This window comes from Marmota monax, unplaced genomic scaffold (genome assembly GCF_021218885.2).
Source record: "Marmota monax isolate L192 unplaced genomic scaffold, Marmota_monax_Labrador192_F-V1.1 WCK01_AAM20220418_F8-fsc00249, whole genome shotgun sequence".
In the NCBI taxonomy this organism is placed as follows: Eukaryota; Metazoa; Chordata; class Mammalia; order Rodentia; family Sciuridae; genus Marmota; species Marmota monax.
In genome coordinates, this window is record NW_026694242.1 from 1,532,958 (window position 1) to 1,550,500 (window position 17,543).

General features: G+C 57.9%; 1 protein-coding gene across 1 annotated transcript in view; it reads right to left on the minus strand.

Moving 5' to 3' along the window:
- Positions 1-9,669: 9,669 nt before the first annotated feature.
- Chchd6 (coiled-coil-helix-coiled-coil-helix domain containing 6) overlaps positions 9,670-17,543 on the minus strand; it is a 178,728-nt gene continuing 170,854 nt past the window's right edge. The window contains exons 7-8 of the mRNA XM_046466950.2: positions 10,532-10,664; positions 9,670-9,867 (exon numbers count right to left, since the gene is read on the minus strand). Of these exons, the coding sequence (XP_046322906.1) occupies positions 9,862-9,867; positions 10,532-10,664 (139 nt within the window). The 3' untranslated portion in view covers positions 9,670-9,861. The remainder of the gene's footprint in view (positions 9,868-10,531; positions 10,665-17,543) is intronic.

Below are 17,543 nucleotides of genomic sequence, written 5' to 3' on the forward strand. Positions count from 1 at the left end.
CCGTCCCCGCCGCGCCGCCCCGGAGCGCTGCCCGGAGGACCTCAGCGGGCGGGTGGCCGGTGGCCGGGGCGCGCGGAGGAGGAGGAGGAGGAGGCCGGGCGCTGGGCCTGGGGCCGCGGTCCGATCGGGCCGGGAGGGGACGCGGCAGCTCAGGGCCCGCGCCGCGGCCGCGCCCGGACACACGCGGGGGCCCGGCCGGAGCCGCAGGGACACGCGCGCCGCAGTCCCCCGCGCACACCCCCTGCCCGGCCGCCCGCGGAGCGCCCCGCCGGAGGCCGCCCCCCGCATCCCGCATCCCGCAGGGCGCCTGCCCCGGGCCCCGGACCCCCGCCCGGGCCCGGCCGCCGTCCTCCCGCCCCGCTCCCCGCCCACCCGCCCCGCGCAGCGCCGCGGGGAAAGTTGCGCCCCGACTCACCGGCTGCCCCGGGGCGCGCCCCGCCGCCGGCCATCGCCGCGCCCCGCCGCCGCCTGCCCCGCCGCGGGGCCGCCGAAGCCGCGCAGGCTGCCCAGGCCGAGGCCGCCGCCGCGCCCGGGCTCCGCTGCGTGGCCGCGCTGCCGCTGCCCAGCATGAATGGGGCGCCCAGCGCCGCGCGGCTGCGGACCGGCCTCGCTCTCGCCGCCCGCGGAGCGCTGCGCCGCGCGCATGCGCCGCCTCGAGCTCGGGGGCGGGGCTGGCGGGGGCGGGGCGGGAGGCGGGACCCGCCGCGGCCTCCAGAGGGCGCTCTGCCCCGCGCCGCGCGCCAGCCGGGCCCCACCGCCGGCCTTCAAAGGGCGATGCTGCCACCCGCCTTAAGTCGCTGTGGTCGCCGGGGCCTCGGAGGGGCGTCCCGGGAGTCCAGGGCGCCCGGGCTGGCCTGGGCGCACGTCTCCAGAAACCAGAGTCGGCCTCTGTGGGTCCGATCTAGGGGATCGGAGTTCACCGGGCAAAGGGTAAACTGAGGCCGGAGGAGGCCAGCGCCCTGCCCCGAGCCCTGCGGGGTGGTGTCCCCGCTCCTGGCCTCCGGCCTCGGCGTCTGTTGGTGGCAGGACACCTGCGCCGGTGCATCTGCCCCTACTGGCCGGGAAGCGCGGCCCCCTGCAGGCCCTGGGGGTGGGGGTGGGGTGGCGCCCTCGGGGACACTGCCTGGGAGCCAAGTCCCCAGCCCCGGGTCCCTGCAGCGGGAGCCTCGGAGGACACGACCCCAATCCTGGCCACCTAGAGAAGGAAGCCGGGCGGGACGCAGGAGCTGGCCATTAGCGACTGCGCTCATGGGCTGTGTCCCCGAAGGTGGGACACCAGGCTTCTCGCCCTGCGAGGGTCTCCCTGCGGGACAGCCAGCCCCTGCGAGCGCCAGGCACCCCCGACAGAGCACAGAGCCCCCCAAACGCTGTCCTGGGCGAGGAGAGCGCTGCGCGCGCAGGGGCCCCTCCTGTGACCTGCAGGGGACAGTTTGCACCGAGCGTGACTGGTGTCCTCCGTCCAGAGGGTGACCCTCGGCAGTCCCAGGGGCCCCTCTGCATCTCCTTAGCAGCCTCCCTCTTTGCCGTGCTAAGCCTCCCCTGGCTTTTCCTGGGGTGTGGCCACTTGTGTTGGGCTCTCAGAATGGCAATATTCTTTTGTGTGACTTGTTTGGGGACATTACGGAAGTGGGATCACACCATGTGTGATGCTTGCTGTGCTCCCAGGCAGCTGTTCTCGGGGACTTTGGTAGGATTCTTGCACTTTCTGCAGCTGATCGTCCAGGCACTGGGTTGACCCCTGCTCAGGGCTCTGATGAGCATGTCACCCATGTGACTTTGCTGGGCACGTTTAGACCCAGGGGTGGACTGTCTGGCCGCGCATGGGGGTGCATTTAGCTCTCCAGATGGATGGCCCCGGTTCACAGCCCCAGCCCTGATGTCCCCTGTCCCCTGCTGCCTCCCACCCCCACCAACCCTGGGTCCAGTCAGGTCTTAATGGTAGAGACTAGATTTTCATGGTGGATTTCATATTTCATGTCCCCAAGTGAGGCTGAGCACCTTTTTCAAAAGTCCTGTTTGCAGCTCAGTGCAGAGATGCACGCCTGTCATCCCAGCAGCTCAGGAGGCTGAGGCAGGAGGATCGCAAGTTGGAGGCCAGCCTCAGTAATTGAGTAAGACCCTGTTTTGAATCGGGATGTGGCACCGTGGTTAAGCACCCCTGGGTTCAATCCCTGATACCTCCCCCAAAAAAGTCCTATTTGCCATTTAACTTGCCGTCATCTCGTACTGACAGTCCGTGAAGGTGCACTAATGTGGTACAGATGGGTAAACTGAGGCTGGAGAGAGGGAGAGACCTGCCCATTTCCCAGCTGGCCAGTGGCAGAGCTGGGAGCAGCTCATCCAGCCGTTGGTGGTCCCCCCCCACCCCTTCCCTGGAGCTCGGGACCTGAGATCCTTCTTTCCTTGTGAACTTCTGGGTCACCCACAGCTGGGTGTGGGTCCAGAATGGCCAGTTAATGTGGAGCGAGTCCTGTCTGTCCCCTGAACCTCACTTCTCTCCTATACCACTCTGTCTTCTGTGGGACCACTCAGGGTTCTTCCTGTTCTGGGCTCAGTGACCCCCAAGAGAGCGCTGACCTCCCTTTTGAGGTCCAGCCCTGACCTCCAGCTGTCTCCTGGGAGAGTTTAGAGGCCCCATCCCCAGCCCCCCACCTTTTTTTTGTATTTTTTTTTTTTAAGAGACAGGGTCTCACTGAATTGCTTAGGGACTCGCTAAGTGGCTGAGGCTGGCCTCCAACTTGCGATCCTCCTGCCTCAGCCTCCCGAGCTGCTGGGATGAGAGGTGTGCACCACTGCGCCTGGCTAGGGAAGGATTCCTTAAACAAGATGTTAAAAATAAATAAAAAAAGAAACTATGGATCATTTTGACTCCATTAAAATTAGTTATTTTCTGTTATGGAGACACTCTGGAATTTCAAAGATGCTCTCTTCCAACACATAGGATGGACAATAATATATAAAGAGCTCCCAAGAATCAACAAGAAAAGGACAACCAGTCCGAGGCAGAGGAAGAGAAGACCTCCGCAGGTCATTTTCTGGACAGCAAAATGGCCAGTGGCTGTTGCTACCGAGGAGCCCTGAGTGGCAGGTCCCGAGCTCCTGCCCCAGCAGCACCCTCCCTCTGGTTTAGTTCTGAGGTCCTCCTTGCGTGACCTCATGGATTCTGACCCTGCGCTCTTCAAGTGTGGAAGGAGAAGTGGAGTGCCAGTGACAGTGGTGGAGCTAGGAATCGACCCTGGGTCTGTGGCTTTGGGGCTCCTGACCCCACATCACATGGAGGGGAAATGAGTCAGCTGTTCTGTGGTTTTCAATTCTGTGTGCCTGACACAGTCCAGGGCACAAGGCAGCTGACTGTGCAAATGAGGAATGACTCCTAGGAACTTGCTTCTGTCCCGGGGTGTCTGGGCCATTGGAGCAGTTTCAGGGGTCCTTTCTGCATTTGTATGACTCAGAGTGACCTCAAAAAATAGACTCCCGGGGGCTTTCTTCCCTTTTCCAGGTGGCCCCAGCACTGGGAGGCCCGGTCCCCAGGGGGACAGCCCACTGATCCCTGGCCACCAGGCTCAGATCTGGACCCCATCCTGTGCTAGGCAGGGTGGCCCACCTCTGTCACCCCAGCAGCTCAGGAGGCTGAGGCAGGAGGATTGCAAGGTGGAGGCCAGCCTCACCACCTCCCCAGAGCCTTGCTTTTTTCTTTCTTTCTTTTTTTGGCACTGGGGGTCGAACCCAGTGCCACCCTATTCCTGCCTCTTTTTTTTTTTGTATTTTATTTAGAGACAGGGTCTCGCTGAGTGGCTCAGGGCTTTGCTAAATTTCTGAGGCTGGCCTCCACCTGGCGATCCTCCTGCCTCAGCCTCCTGAGCTGCTGGGATGACAGGCGTGGGCCACCCAGCCCAGCCCCCAGTGGCTTTCTATGACACACTAAATAACTCCACCCCACATTCACATAAGCCCGCTCACGCACACTCCCTGCACATACACACAGGCCTGCCTCCCTGACCCTCTTGCTCAACAAATTCACTGTCCCCACACTCGGGCGGGGACAGAACCCAGTTCCAGGGCAGGCGGTCTGGTCCTGGGGCAGGCGCTCCGACCCCTGCTCTGCCGTGTGGCCCAGCTGGGTGGTTTCAAGACGCCTACATCTGGGGACCCTATATGCCAAAGGCCACCACACTGTCCCCAACTGCTTCCTTCCCCGAGTTCCAGGGCTTCTGCCACACTGAAGTCCTGCACCAAGGACACCTTCCTGTCTCGCTTTCCCCATCCTGTGCCCCTGACTAGGAGTGTCCCCAGGGTCCTATTCCCGGGCTCCAGAAAGTTCTAGCCAACTGACGGCAGCCCCAGCCCCAGCCCCAGGACCAGGACCCCGCCTCGGCTTCCTGTCTCTGTCCCGGCCAGATCTGTCACCGCCCAGCCCCTGGCCTTGGAGAGACAACCAGGACTCTGTCAACACAAGCGCGTCCACCCCCGCTGTCCCCTGCCACACACAGGTGTCCCCCAAGAGCTACAGACCCAGATGCCAAGGAGGCACAGCGCAGGGGCTGGCCCTGGCGGTGACCTCGAGGGACCTGCGGTCAGCAATGTCGAGGGGACACGACACACGCAAGAGGAACCAAGCCAGCGGGGTTTGTGGCCCCCAGCTCAGCACTGTCACCCAGAGTCGCACAGCCAGGTCACCAGGGATGTCACCAAGGCCCATCATCTCGGGGCCTTTGGACTCCAGAAGAGTCATCCCAGATAGAATCAGGACAGCAAGAGAGCAGGAGGTGAGACTCTCGGCATCTCCTCCTCTCCTCCCTCTTTCTTTTGGGCCTGGGGATGGACCCCAGGGTGCTCGACCCCTGAGCCCCATCCCCTTTCTGTGTTTTATTGAGAGACAGGGTCTCGCTGAGTTGCTTAGGGCCTCGCTGTGGCTGAGGCTGGCCTCCACCTGGCGATCCTCCTGCCTCAGCCTCCAGAGTTCCAGGATCACAGGCGTGGGCCACCGTTCCCAGCAGAGACAATGGCCTCTCATTGTGCTAAAAATACAGGGTAGAAATGGGGAAGCTGGACTTTCCTCTCCCAACAGTCAGGTGCAAACCTCAGTGCCCCCCACCAAAAAAAAAAAAAGAAAAAAAAATCACTTGTTGAGCAAACACCATCCACACGGAGGTGATTCCAGCTCTGATCCAAGACCCTTGTCAGGTGAGGCAGGGATCCAAGTTGGAGGCCAGCCTCTGGGACTCAGGGAGGCCCTGCCTCCAAAATAAAAGAGATCCAAAAAAGGGCCAAGGGCCCAGCTCTGTGGTGGACCACGGCGGGCCTCATCCCTGGTACTGAAGAGGAAAGGATGCTTTGCTGAACAGTTATGAAAATTCCTAAAACAAGTGCAAAAGTCTCAGGAAATCCAGGAGGGCCCAATGGCTATTTCAGAATTTTTAAAAAGGAAACATACAACAGCAGGAAAAATAATAATGATTTTAAAAATTCCGTAACACACCAGAGTAGGAGAAAAATTTAGTGGATATGAGGATGGAAAAAGGGGGAAATTTCCAGTTTGAAAAACAGGAAAAAATAGACAGAAGGGAAATAAATAGCAGCTCAAAGGCTTCTGGGTCTTACAAAAGGTCTAACATCAGGTCGAGGTGTCGGAGGGAGCAGAGAAAGGGGGTGAGGCCGAACAGGTATTCAAAGAAATAATGACTATTTCCAGAAATCGGTAAGGGACAGAGTCCTAGAGATCCAAGGAATGGATGAATCCCCAACAATCCAGAGAAATCCACATCCAGACGTGTCTTATTCAAACTTCCAAAAATGAAAAAAAGAAATCTTGCAGGCAGCTACAGATAAACAGCAGCTTCCTTTTAGATGAAGACGATCAAACTGATGTGGATTTCTGTGGAATATTACTCAGCCATTAAAAAGAAACAAATGATGGCATTTGCCGGTAAATGGATGGAGCTGGAGGCGATCGTGCTAAGCAAAATAAGCCAGTTCCCCCAAAACCAAAGGCTGACTGTTCTGATAGGCAGATGCTAAACAAAAAGAAAAAATTGAAAGAATTTTAAAAGGATGTGGATTTATCAGCATCGCATACAAAAATAAGCCAATAAAATAAAAGCGTGCTGTCCATCTACAACTGGAAAAAAGATCGAAAAAAAGAAAAGTGTGGAAATTTAATCCAATTATGGGGTTTAGAGGTGAGGTCTTGGGAGGCGATCAGGATCAGCTCAAGGTGGAGTCCCCACAATGGAATCCTGGTGGTCCATTGATCGATGATCGACACTGACATCGAACCCAGGGTCCCTTTCCCACTGAGCCACATCCAGGGCCGCTTCTTTCTTTCTTTGGGCCAGGAATTGAACCCTCAGGTGCTTAACCACCGAGCCACATCCCCAGCCTCTGTTTTTATATTTTATTTAGAGACCGGGCCTCACTCAGTTGCTGAGGCTGCTTTGAACTCACCATCGTCCTGCCTCAGCCTCCTGAGCGGCTCAGATGACAGGGGTGTGCCACAGCGCCCAGCTCACTTTGCCATGTCCATGGGTCCAGTGTCACCAACACTAAGGACGCCATTTTCATCTCAGCCACTGGATGCGTGTGCTCAAGTGTGGCTTTTATATCGCATTTCCCTGGCAAATTATTATTATTACTATTATTATTATTATTATTATTTAATTCTGTGGTGCTGGGGATAAAACCCAGGGCCTTGTGCCTGCGAGGCAAGCGCTCTCCACTGAGCTGTGCGACCAGCCAATTTTTTGAAGTCACCATGAACCAATCGCTTTCCCTTGAGAGTTTCTGGATATTACTTTGTTAGCTCTAGGGAGATATTTCTTATCTTCCTTTAAACCCCAAAATGGAACTAGAGGGAAAGAGCAGTTCTCTTTAGAAGCTGAGAATCGAATAACTGTCACACAGGGAAAACGGAGCTCAGAGTCAGAATCCAGATCCCAGTAACCGTTTCAGCTCCTGGATCCAGCCGTGCCTGAAGCTTGCTTTGGAATTCTCTGTCCAGAGACTCTTTTTGGAGCTGGGGATGAGTACACTAGGATGGAGCTAGGGGTCTGTCACTTGTGCTAAAGGGCTCTGAAGGACCCAGGACCCCGATTCTCCAGAATACAGACATTCCGGAGACCTATGCAGCTGGAGACAGTCAGTCGGCAGGAGTGGCGGGGAACTCCTTGACCGTCAGACTCTTTTTCCATCCCGGCTCCCCGCCCGCCGTCTGCACCCTCCCTCATCACTCAGTGTGTTCTGAGGCTGAATAACCGTGTAATTGGTCCATCCGTTCCATCGTCAAACTTGGCAAATATGGTTTTCATAATTAGTTGGTGTTTACTTAACAGGAATAACCAGCCCATTAAATTTAATGAGCCAGGTTATCGCGTATGAGGGAGGCCTGTTGGGCCTTAAGAGCAAACCCGCTTTGTTCTCGCAGGTTCCAGGGTGGGGAGCTGCCACGGCTTGCCCGAGCCTGGGTGTGGGAATCCCCCGGGGACCGCACCCCACCCACCACCCCCACTTTCCCCTTGGCCTTTCCTCCATGGTCTGACTGTGTTTTTGGGGAGGTGCTGGGGACGGGTCCTTGACCACCAAGTCGTGCCCCGGCCTCTACGATTTTTATTATGTGAAAAATTAGAATTTTTTTATACTAGGAATTGAACTCAGGGGTGCTTTACCACTGAGCCAGCCCTTCTAATTTTTTTTTTTTTAATTGAGAGACAGGGTCTCGCCGAGTGGCTTAGGGCCTCACTAAGTTACTGAGGCTGGCCTCCACCTGGCGATCCTCCTGCCTCAGCCTCCCGAGCCCCTGGGATGACGGGCAGAGCCACATCACCCAGCCCTGCACTGGCCGCCTGTGCAGAGACCCAGAGACATGGACAGACGGACACAGGTGTGCACAGACCCGCTCAGGGCACGCACACAGAGGCATGTGTATGCACATGCAGAAAGGCCGCGCACACACACTGTGTGAATCCTGCAGACACTGAGATGGGCACAGGAAGTCCCATGTCACGGGCACAGTTGGCCCTTCTCTCACCCCAACCCAGATCCCCAGAAAATAGTTCAGGAGAGGACCCCATGGACCTGCTGAACCCACTCTGGTCCTTTGGGAGGCTGAGGTTTGGGGGCAGGAGTCCATCCACGGAGGCCCCGGGCCCAGAGGGAAGGTCAGCTGGGCTGGGCTCCCCGAGGGCATCCTGTCACCATCAGCTCCTGCGGCGGCCCTGGGTGGGGCGCTGTCCCATTCCCCAGCTTGGGAGGACTCGAGGCTGACACCCTGTTGGCCTGAAGAGCCCGGGGCACGACGACAGCCCCCCACTTACTCCCCCCAACAGGGCTCCATTGCTGGGAACTCCCAGTGCAAACACCAGAGACCCAGGTGCAAAAGACGACCGAAAGGGGACCTTGCTGGCTTTGGTTAGCTTCAGGTACGGCTGGATCCAGGTGCTCAGTGACTTCACACACTTTCTCTGTCCCTTGTTTAAAAGAAAGAGGGGACCACGGGTGTTCCTTAGAAACCCTGGTCACAGACGTCGCTCTCCTGTTGAGGGGGAATCTGTTGGGGGGTGTGGGAAAAGAGGGGGGCGCTGGGGGCGTGCTCTATGCCACCGGCAGTTCCAGGGGCAGGTGACGAAGGCTCAGCAGGATTCCTGGGCAGAGGCCGGAGACGGGGCCTGGCATGTGGACGCTGGACAAAGCCCTGGAGGCCACAGGCCAGGGGCGGGGGTCTTCAGAAGGGCTTATGGCTTCTAGCTGGAGAATGGCTTTGATGTCACTTCCAAAGGTCACTTGGCCGGTGACCTGTGACTGCTCCTTCCAGAAGGCTCTCTCTCTGCCTGCAGGGCTCAGCCCAGGGTGTCCTCTGACTCCCCCAAACTCCGGCCCCTGTTTCCTGGCTGTCCCTCTGCCCTGCGTCTCAGGCACGGGAATCACCCACCCCCAGGGCAGAGGCCTGCACATTTTTGGGGTGAGGGGTACCAGGGATGGAACCCAGGAGTGCCTCACCCCCTGAGCCCCGTCCCCAGCCCTTTTTCTATTTTATTTAGAGACAGGGTCTCGCTGAGTGGCTCAGGGCCTCGCTAAGTGGCTGAGGCTGGCCTCCACCTTGCGATCCTCCTGCCTCAGCCTCCGGAGCCCCAGGCGTGTGCCCGCACCTGGCTTCTTCCCTGTCCCGGTCAGACTCAGAGCCCTGTTGACGCCCTGGTCACTGCTGACACCCACAGCCCCCAGGACAGGGGTGCTGGGCGCTCAGGCCTGGCAGCCTCCACCTGAGAGCTGAGGGACGTGGCTCAAGGACACGGGACGGGGCTGCTTCCTGCTGAGACCCCACACCCCTCAGCCTGGTGGCCCCGAGCCCCACTGTCCCCTCCCGCCCCGCTGTGCTCTTCTGGGACAGCTGTCCCCAGCCGTGGACCTCCTGCCCCCCTGGCCTGTGTGTTGGGCCTCAGGGCCGAGGCCAGGTGACCCTCCAGGAGGCCGGTGGCCGTCCTGCTCCATCCCTGGACAGAGCCGCTGTCCCTCTTGCCGCTCGCTCGTACCTGCTTCTGTGTGGCCTTTGCTGCTGCGGGTTCCTGTGCCGTGTCCCCTGCTGGGGGGGCCACTCCCCGGGGGCAGCGGCCTGTGTGGCAGGGTCCACAGAGCTGGACAGAGCGGGCGGCAGTGGGCGCTTCTCGAGTGAAGGACTGAAAACAAAGGCATCTGCTTTATTTGCTCCTGCACGTGACACATGCTCTGTCCCCTGGCCCGGGGCCACCCAGCCCGAGGCCCAGGTGGACGCCCAGCCGGGAGGGCAGGGCACAGCGGCTGTGGCTTGGGGTCCGTGTCCCACGACTGGCCCTTTCCCCAGGGCTCCAAGTCACTGACGATGGCGGCTTCTCAGCCCTGCAAAGACAGCGGCCGGAGTCCAGTCAGGCCCCTCTGCCCGGCTCCAGGACTCCGTGACACGTCCCTGGACACCACAGGGTCCCTCCTCACCAGCCGCCCCCCGAGACTTGACTGTGTCTCTGCGGCTCCCAGCAGGTCAGAGGCCCTCGCGTGTCCCCACCGGCTGCCCAGGGCACCCTCCCTCCCTGTCCCCACTCTGGCACGTGTGACAGGCACCTTGGGCACTCAGGAGCGTGTGGTGCGCCAGGGTGGCCCCCACCTCAGGTTCTTCTTCTTGGGCCAGGGCTGCTCACCCCAGCTCCTCTTTTATTCTATCTAGAGACAGGGCCTCGCTGAGTCGCGGAGGCCGGCCTCCACCTTGCGATCCTCCTGCCTCGGCCTCCAGCAGCCGGCCTCCATCCTTCCCACAGCATTTGACCTGCCCAGCCTCCCCCCTCTGGGAAGGGCCCAGGTTGGAGTCCCTGGAGCTAGTGAGGCTCCTCTGGTGGCCTGCGGCACCACAGGGAAGGGCTAGACCCAGCCCGGAGCAGCCTTAAGGCCTCACGCCTGCTCCTGGGTCTGCACAGGGCAGAACCTTCTGGAAGGGAGGACGCAGCTGGCCAGGGTGGAACGTGAGGGCTCTGGGGCCGTGTCCCAGGCCCGCGGGGAGCGGGTGGCTCACCTTGTGGGCGCTCACGCAGTGCTGGTAGGCCTTCACCAGGTCTGAGCAGCGCAGCACCTCGCTCAGGTGCTCACGGTAGCAGCGGAGGATCTGGGCCTGCAGGCCCGAGCACACGGGCTCCACCCTGCGGGGCCTGCGGGGGACAGAGCAGGGAAGGCCAGGTGACCCGGGCTGCCCAGAGGACAGGGAGCCAAGGCGCTCGGCCTCCCTCGACACCCACGTGCCAGAGGCTCAGCGAAGCCACCGAGGCCCGTCCTGTTCATCAGAGTCACTCCAAAGCTAGAGGACGGGGCGGTCAGGCCTGGGCTGGTGGCCGAGGCCCCTGCCCACAGGTGACACGCACAGGAACTGGGCTGTGGGCTCCACAGTGGGCGGTGTGTCTCCAGGGTGGCAAAGGGCAGCTGCGCGTTGGAGGCCAGCCTCCGGTCAGCTGCCTCCTGAAGGCTTTTCTTTTTTTTAATATCCTCATTTGAATTTGATTTAATCAATCAGTTAATTTATTTTTTAAATCAGAATTGAACCCAGGGGCACCCGACCCCGAGCCCCGTCCCCAGCCCTGTTGTGTATTTTGTCTAGAGACAGAGCCTCCCTGGGCTGAGGCTGGTAACCTGGGACTCCGACCACGGGGTTTCCACACACGGTTACGTAAACATGCCACACTCTTTTTTGTCGCAATCTAGACAAATGGATATTTGCAGAACAATGAAACCTGGAAATCTCTAGAAATGCCTAAGAGGAAGCCAAAGAATTTCTGACTCACATTTCTTAGAAATAACCCTAGTAATATTCTGAGGTACTTTACGATCTTCTTTTGTTATTAAAGTAGCTTTGGAAACCACAAGTGAGTGTGTGAGTGTGTGTGTGTGTGTGTGAGTGTGTGAGTGTGTGTGTGAGTGTGTGAGTGTGTGTGTGAGTGTGTGAGTGTGTGTGTGTGTGTGGTATTGGGATAAAATCCAGCAGCCCTGTACCACTGAGCAACTTTTTTTATTTTTTATTTTGAAACAGGCTCTTGCTAAGTTGCTGAGGCCGGCCTCCACCTTGCGATCCTCCTGCCTCAGCCTCCTGAGCTGTTGGGAGGACAGGCGTGGGCCACTGTGCCCGGCTGTTTTCTGCTCTTCTTTACAAGCTGGTCTTCTGGACTCTGAGCCTCCTGAGGACGCAGGTTCCTGCTGAGAAGGTGTCTGGGCTCTGCCATCGGGGGACCCCAGGTCTGGCTCCTGGCTGTCATCCCAGCAGCTCGGGAGGCTGAGGCAGGAGGATTGAGTTAGAGGCCAGCCTCAGACAGAGGCACAGGGGAAGTTTCTTCTCAGTGACTGGACGTGGGCTGACGGGTCTCCACAAGGTGCCCTGGGAGGGGCACGCGGCCGTCATCTTGGAGCCACAGCTGTGACCCAATGAATGTCACAGTGGGACAGGAGGCGCACTGAGACTCACTGTGGGTTTTAAGTGAGCAGAGGAGTGGCCTGATCGTGTGTCCCCGCGCCCAGGGCCTCGTGGGGCCCTGTCCCCTGCTGTCCTCTGCTCCCTTAGTCCTGGGTGCCTGGACGAGGCCCCTGCGCGTCCCAAGGGCAGGGGGAGCTGGGCTGTGTGAGATCTGTCCCTCAGACCAGTGTCGCCTCTGGGACTGCAGAGGCCTCTGTCCCCCGGGACTCATCAGGGACAATGGGAGGCCCACGGTGGGCAAATGTCAACTGGAAGAAATTTCACCCATTTGTCCTCAAAAAGGCTGGGAAGGCAGAGCACAGTTCCCCAAGGAGGTGTCCTCTCTGAGGTGGCAGGGCCCGCCTGGGCAAGGCACCTGGGAAGGCAGGTGTCCTGGGCCACCCCCCCCCCCCCGAGACCCTGTTTTTTTGTTTTGGTCCCAGGGATTGAACTTGGGGACACTCGACCCCTGAGCCCCTCCCCAGCCCTGCTGTGTATTTTATTCAGAGACAGGGTCTCGCTGAGTGGCTCAGGGCCTGCCTTTGATGTCACCTCACCTCATAGGCTCTTATGGTCTGTGTTGTGACATGCCACTCAGCGTGGCCAACGGAGGCTGAGGCCCAGCAGGGCCTGGGATGGGGGTGCCCCTGCAGGAAGACGAGGTCCTGGCAGCCCTTGGGGGAGAGGAGGCTCTGGAGAGGAGCCCTGGGAGGCCGAACCCCAGACTCAGGGCTTCCAGAGTCCTTCTTCCAATACCCTGAGCTGGTTCAGTCGCGGGCATGATGGCCCACGCCTGTCCTCCCAGTGGCTCTGGAGGCTGAGGCAGGAGGATCGCAAGGTGGAGGCCAGCCTCAACCCTCAGCAACTCAGCGAGACCCTGTCCTGAAATAAAATACAAAATAGGGCTGGGGACAGGGCTCAGGGGTCAGAAGCTTGCTGACTCCAAGCGCAGGGCCATCAGGAGGGTCCGGAAAGGGAGGGCCCTGCTGGGCAGAGACGGTTTCACGCACCAACCTGGGTGACTGTCTCTGTCTCCCTCCGGTGACTCCCGCGGCCCAGGGCACCCACGCCTGCTCACACGTGCGTCCCAGATCCTCTGAGCGCTCTCCTCACTTTATAGAATAAATGGAATCTCGTCGACTCATCCTCCTTCCATTATCGCTGCTGACATCAGTCTGATCACAGTGGCCTGGTGGGGACTGGGCCATCCTGTGTCCTCCTGAGCTCTAATTTCAGAGGAGCAGCTGTGGGGACGTCCACGGTGAGGCTTTTCATTAGAGGCTGTAGTCAGGAGCCTGCGAGGGCCACCAGACAATCCGTCTTCGTCAGGCCCAATCTCCTGCTCAGAAGGGGCTTCCTCCATAACCCGAGGCCCGCGCTGCGGCGCTCAGGGGACCAGCTGGTGACTCAGGACTTAGTTAACTGGCTGCTATCGACGAGGTGTCACTCAGCCTGCGTAAGTGGAACCCAGAGATCCTGCCATCGATCAACATGCCACTTGGGATCACCACGGGCCTCCAGCTGCCCTGGTGCGCAGGCAGGAGAGGTGGCCAGCCCAGAGCGGTGGCCTGTGGGAGGGCCCAGGAGGTGACTGCTCTCGGGAGGATGTATCAGGACACAGGGGCTCTGGTGGCCACAGAGAGGATGGAGGAGAGGCGGCCCGTCTTTGTTCCTTGGTTAGAGAAAAAACAAAAGATGCTGGGCACAGTGGTCCACATCTGTCCTCCCAGCAGCTGGGGAGGCCGAGGCAGGAGGATCGGAAGTTGGAGGCCAGCCTCAGCCACTGAGCGAGGCCCTCAGCAACTCAGCGAGACCCTGTCTCTGAATAAAATAGAAAAAGGGCTGGGGACAGGGCTCAGGGTTCGAGGGCCCCTGGATTCAATCCCTGGTGTCCCCCCAAAAAGCACCAATCCAGCAAGCTGAGGCTGGGCATGTGGAAGCTGTCCCTCCGTGAGACAGGAGTGTTGGTTTCTGGTGTCTGTCCTCCCGTGACGCTGAGCAGGGACAGGGATTCCGTCAATACGCTGAGCTTGGGCATTAATAATTAAGTGCCACCCGGGCTCTGGCTTCTTGCTGCTTTTCTCGGGCTGGAGACGGCATTGTACTGATGTACTTGAGGTCACCATGGCCTGGCGAGGGTCTGGCGGGTCTGGCCTCCTGGCTTACTGGCCTCCCAGCCTCCCAGCCTCCTGGCCCGGGCCACAGCGGCCCCCTCCCTCTTAGCTGTCTTCAGTGGCTCACTCTTGCTCCCTGCAGTTTTGGGGTGTCTGCTCTTGGGCTGGAGTCCCTGCCAGGCTCTCCAGCCCCATGGGGGGGACCCACGTGCCCAGGAGACCCTGCCGGCAGCTGGTGCCCGCCACTGAGGGCTGGCAAAGGAGCCACACACAGCCTCTCGGGCCTGTCCCAGGCTCTGCCATGGCCACCCTGGGCACCCACCAGTGGAGCGCGTGCGCCTGTCTGCACTGTGCCAAGGCCCCAGGCCCAGGCGCGAGGGTGCTAAGCATTGTCCCCTCCAGTCGGCCACTCGGGTGCACAAAGGGGCTGCAGTGTCACCGGCTCCGGGGAGAAGGCTGTCACCCAGAGACACAGAACCGGACCTTAACTGGTCACTAAGGCTGGCCCGATTCCAGCCAAGCCCTGGCCACATCTGTTCCTCCCTGGTCACCTCCTAGGGCTCTGCTCATGCTGTCCCCACCAGGTCCGACACCCCTGGACCCCACCAGGCCCTGGGTTCCTGGTGAGGTGCACCCTGACCTCCTGCTCCTCTGTCCCTGCTTCTGTCTTGCCGGGTCACGCCTTTGGTGTTCTCCTAAAAGGTCACTGTCAAGGACGAGGCTGGGGCGCAGCGGCAGAGCGCACGTTCCATCCGCATGGAAATAAAGAGAGAAAATCAAGGCCTGGGTCCATCTACGACTAAAAAATACAGAAAATACGGGGATTCTGTGTTGCCCTTGACACCTTTCCAAGGGGGTTGGAAATTATTTCCAGAAAAAGCAAATAAGGAGCCGTTGGAGGGCCTGAGGCTGTGGCTCAGGGGCAGAGCGCTCGCCTGGGGCGCACGAGGCCCTGGGTTCGATCCTCGGCAGCCCAGAGAGGTAGAATAAAGGCCTGGTGTCCATCCACAACTAGAAAATAAAATCAAAGGGTGGCATTTGAGAGGACTGAATGTATTCAAAAGAATGCACTTCTCCCAAAAAAGAGCTGAGCAGATTTTGTCTTTCTTTTTCCGGCTGGGAACAGGGTTGGGGAAGTTTGACAAAGTGATTCTAAATCCATCTCCAAAAACAAGTTGGGAAAAGATGATCAAGGTAGAAGAGCTTGTTCTGCCAGAGAGTTAATATTTTAAATCACTGTAGCTCCACAATGTGCTGCGGACACATTTATAACAGGCAGCACTGGTCTTGGGGCGTCCGGCTGGAAAGAGACCCATGGGGGGACTTTCCATCAGTGCTCATGGGGCACAGGACTATCAGTTTATGGGGGTTCATGTCTTACTCCCTGGTAAATCCCAGGGGGTTCTCTGCAGCAGCAAGATTTCAGAGGCTCTGGTCCTATTTTATTTAGAGACAGGGTCTCGCTGAGTTGCTGAGGGCTTGGCTAAGTGGCGGAGGCTGGCCTCCACCTTGAGATCCTCCTGCCTCAGCCTCCTGAGCCGCTGTATTCCAGGTGGGAGCCACCACACCCAGTTGGGGTAGGTAACTTTTGATCTAGCAACTTCCTCCATAAGAATTTTCATAAGCTCACAAAGACAGAGTTGTTGGAAATCATTATATTGGAAAAAAAATTGGGTTCATTATATTGGAAAAAAATTAGAAAGCACGGGTCTGGGTGGTGGCTCAGTGGTAGAGCGCTTGCCTAGCAGGTGTGAGACACTGGGTTCAATTCTCAGCACCACATAAAAATAAATAAAATAAAGGTCCATTGATAACTAAAAAATATTCTTAAAAAATTGGAAAACATCCAAGGATCCATCAATCAGAGACTGATCATGTATGTTCGGGCCCAATCATGTAAGAGAATGGTAAGGTCACTCAATACGACGATATGAATCTACCTCTATTGACAGAGAAATATATCCATGGTCTGTGAGTGAGAAAAAAGACCCGTATGGTGCACAGGGACTTAGGGTCCCATTGATGTGCACTTATGTGGCTCTGCTCTGTGACTAAACGTGATGTCATCAAAATAGAAGCAGAGCGAGATTTTGGATTTTTAAAACTCTTATTTTTTCTGTATCTCTTTTTTTTTTACAATATTCATATGTCATTTTTATAATCAGAGGACAAAACCATTTTTCATTTGGAAAAACTTTAAAGATGTATATATATATATATACATACATACACACACACACACACTCATCTGCATATTTTGTGTCTTTTGCCATTTTAAGATGCTACAAAAAAATGGCAAATCAAACAACGGGTAGACACCCGAAGTACACCCTGTAGATTTAAAAAGTCCATTTCTTGTGGGTGCAGTGGTGCACACCTGTCATCCCAGGACTTAGGAGGCTGAGGCAGGAGGATCGCAAGTTGGAGGCCAGCCTCAGCCAAAGCAAGGCCCTGGTTCAAAATAAAATACAAAATAGGGCTTGGGATGTGGCTCAGTGGTTGAGGGCCCCTGGGTTCAATCCCTGGTATGTCCCACCCTCCAAAAAACCCTCAAAAGTCCATTCCTCTGCCCCTGAGCCCCAGCCCTGCCCAGGTCTATTCATATCACAAACACACTTACTTCCTCTGCCACCAACCACATTAGATGGAGACAGATGGACATGAAACGCAGAGTTGAAGGGTATCCGCATACAGTAGGAGCTCAATAAATGTTGAGTTAGAAAAGGCAAAGGGGGGGCACTTATCTCTGAAATTCAAACAAGGAGTCACAAGTGCTCAGACGGAGTCCATGGACCGAGCACAGCTGCAGAGTGTCTGTTAGGTCAGCCGTGTTGGTCACACTCAGAGACAGACAGACACACGGACAGACACACAGAGACCAAAGGAAACAGTAGGCTGAAATAAGCACGAATTCCAGTGGACACAAATGCCACCTCCTGCACTTGGCTTTAAGGATCATCAGCGGCACAGGTGGGACAGGAGTGTGGTGGCTTAGGGGACGACACCCGTCTTCTAGAGTTATCTTCCTCACACACGTGTCCCATATGTCATTTCCAAGCCCAGACACTCCTGATGGCTTCCCAAGGCCCTGGCCCTCAGAGTCCTCCTGCTGGGTAGTGTCCCCGCTGTCCCCTGGCCCGACACGCCTCCCCTGGGGGTGGCTCCTGGAGGCAGGCAAGCTGGACTGGGACCTGACGCCCCTGCTCCTTGGCTCTGTGATCATGGGCCACCTGCTCATCACTCTGTGACCCTGGGCCACCCCATTCACTGACTCCCCAGCTTCTGGCCTGTACGGAGGGGCGATAGTGAGATAATGTCCTCAAGGTGCCTTGGGACCCGTCCAGGCTACAGGGAAGGTCTGAGGTGTACAAATGTCCCCACCTCGCTGCCTGTCTGCATGGAAAGGTTGACAGGGACCCCAGACAGCCAGAGAAGCCAGCTCTTGGGAAGAACAGGCCTGCCGGCTGGGATCAAAA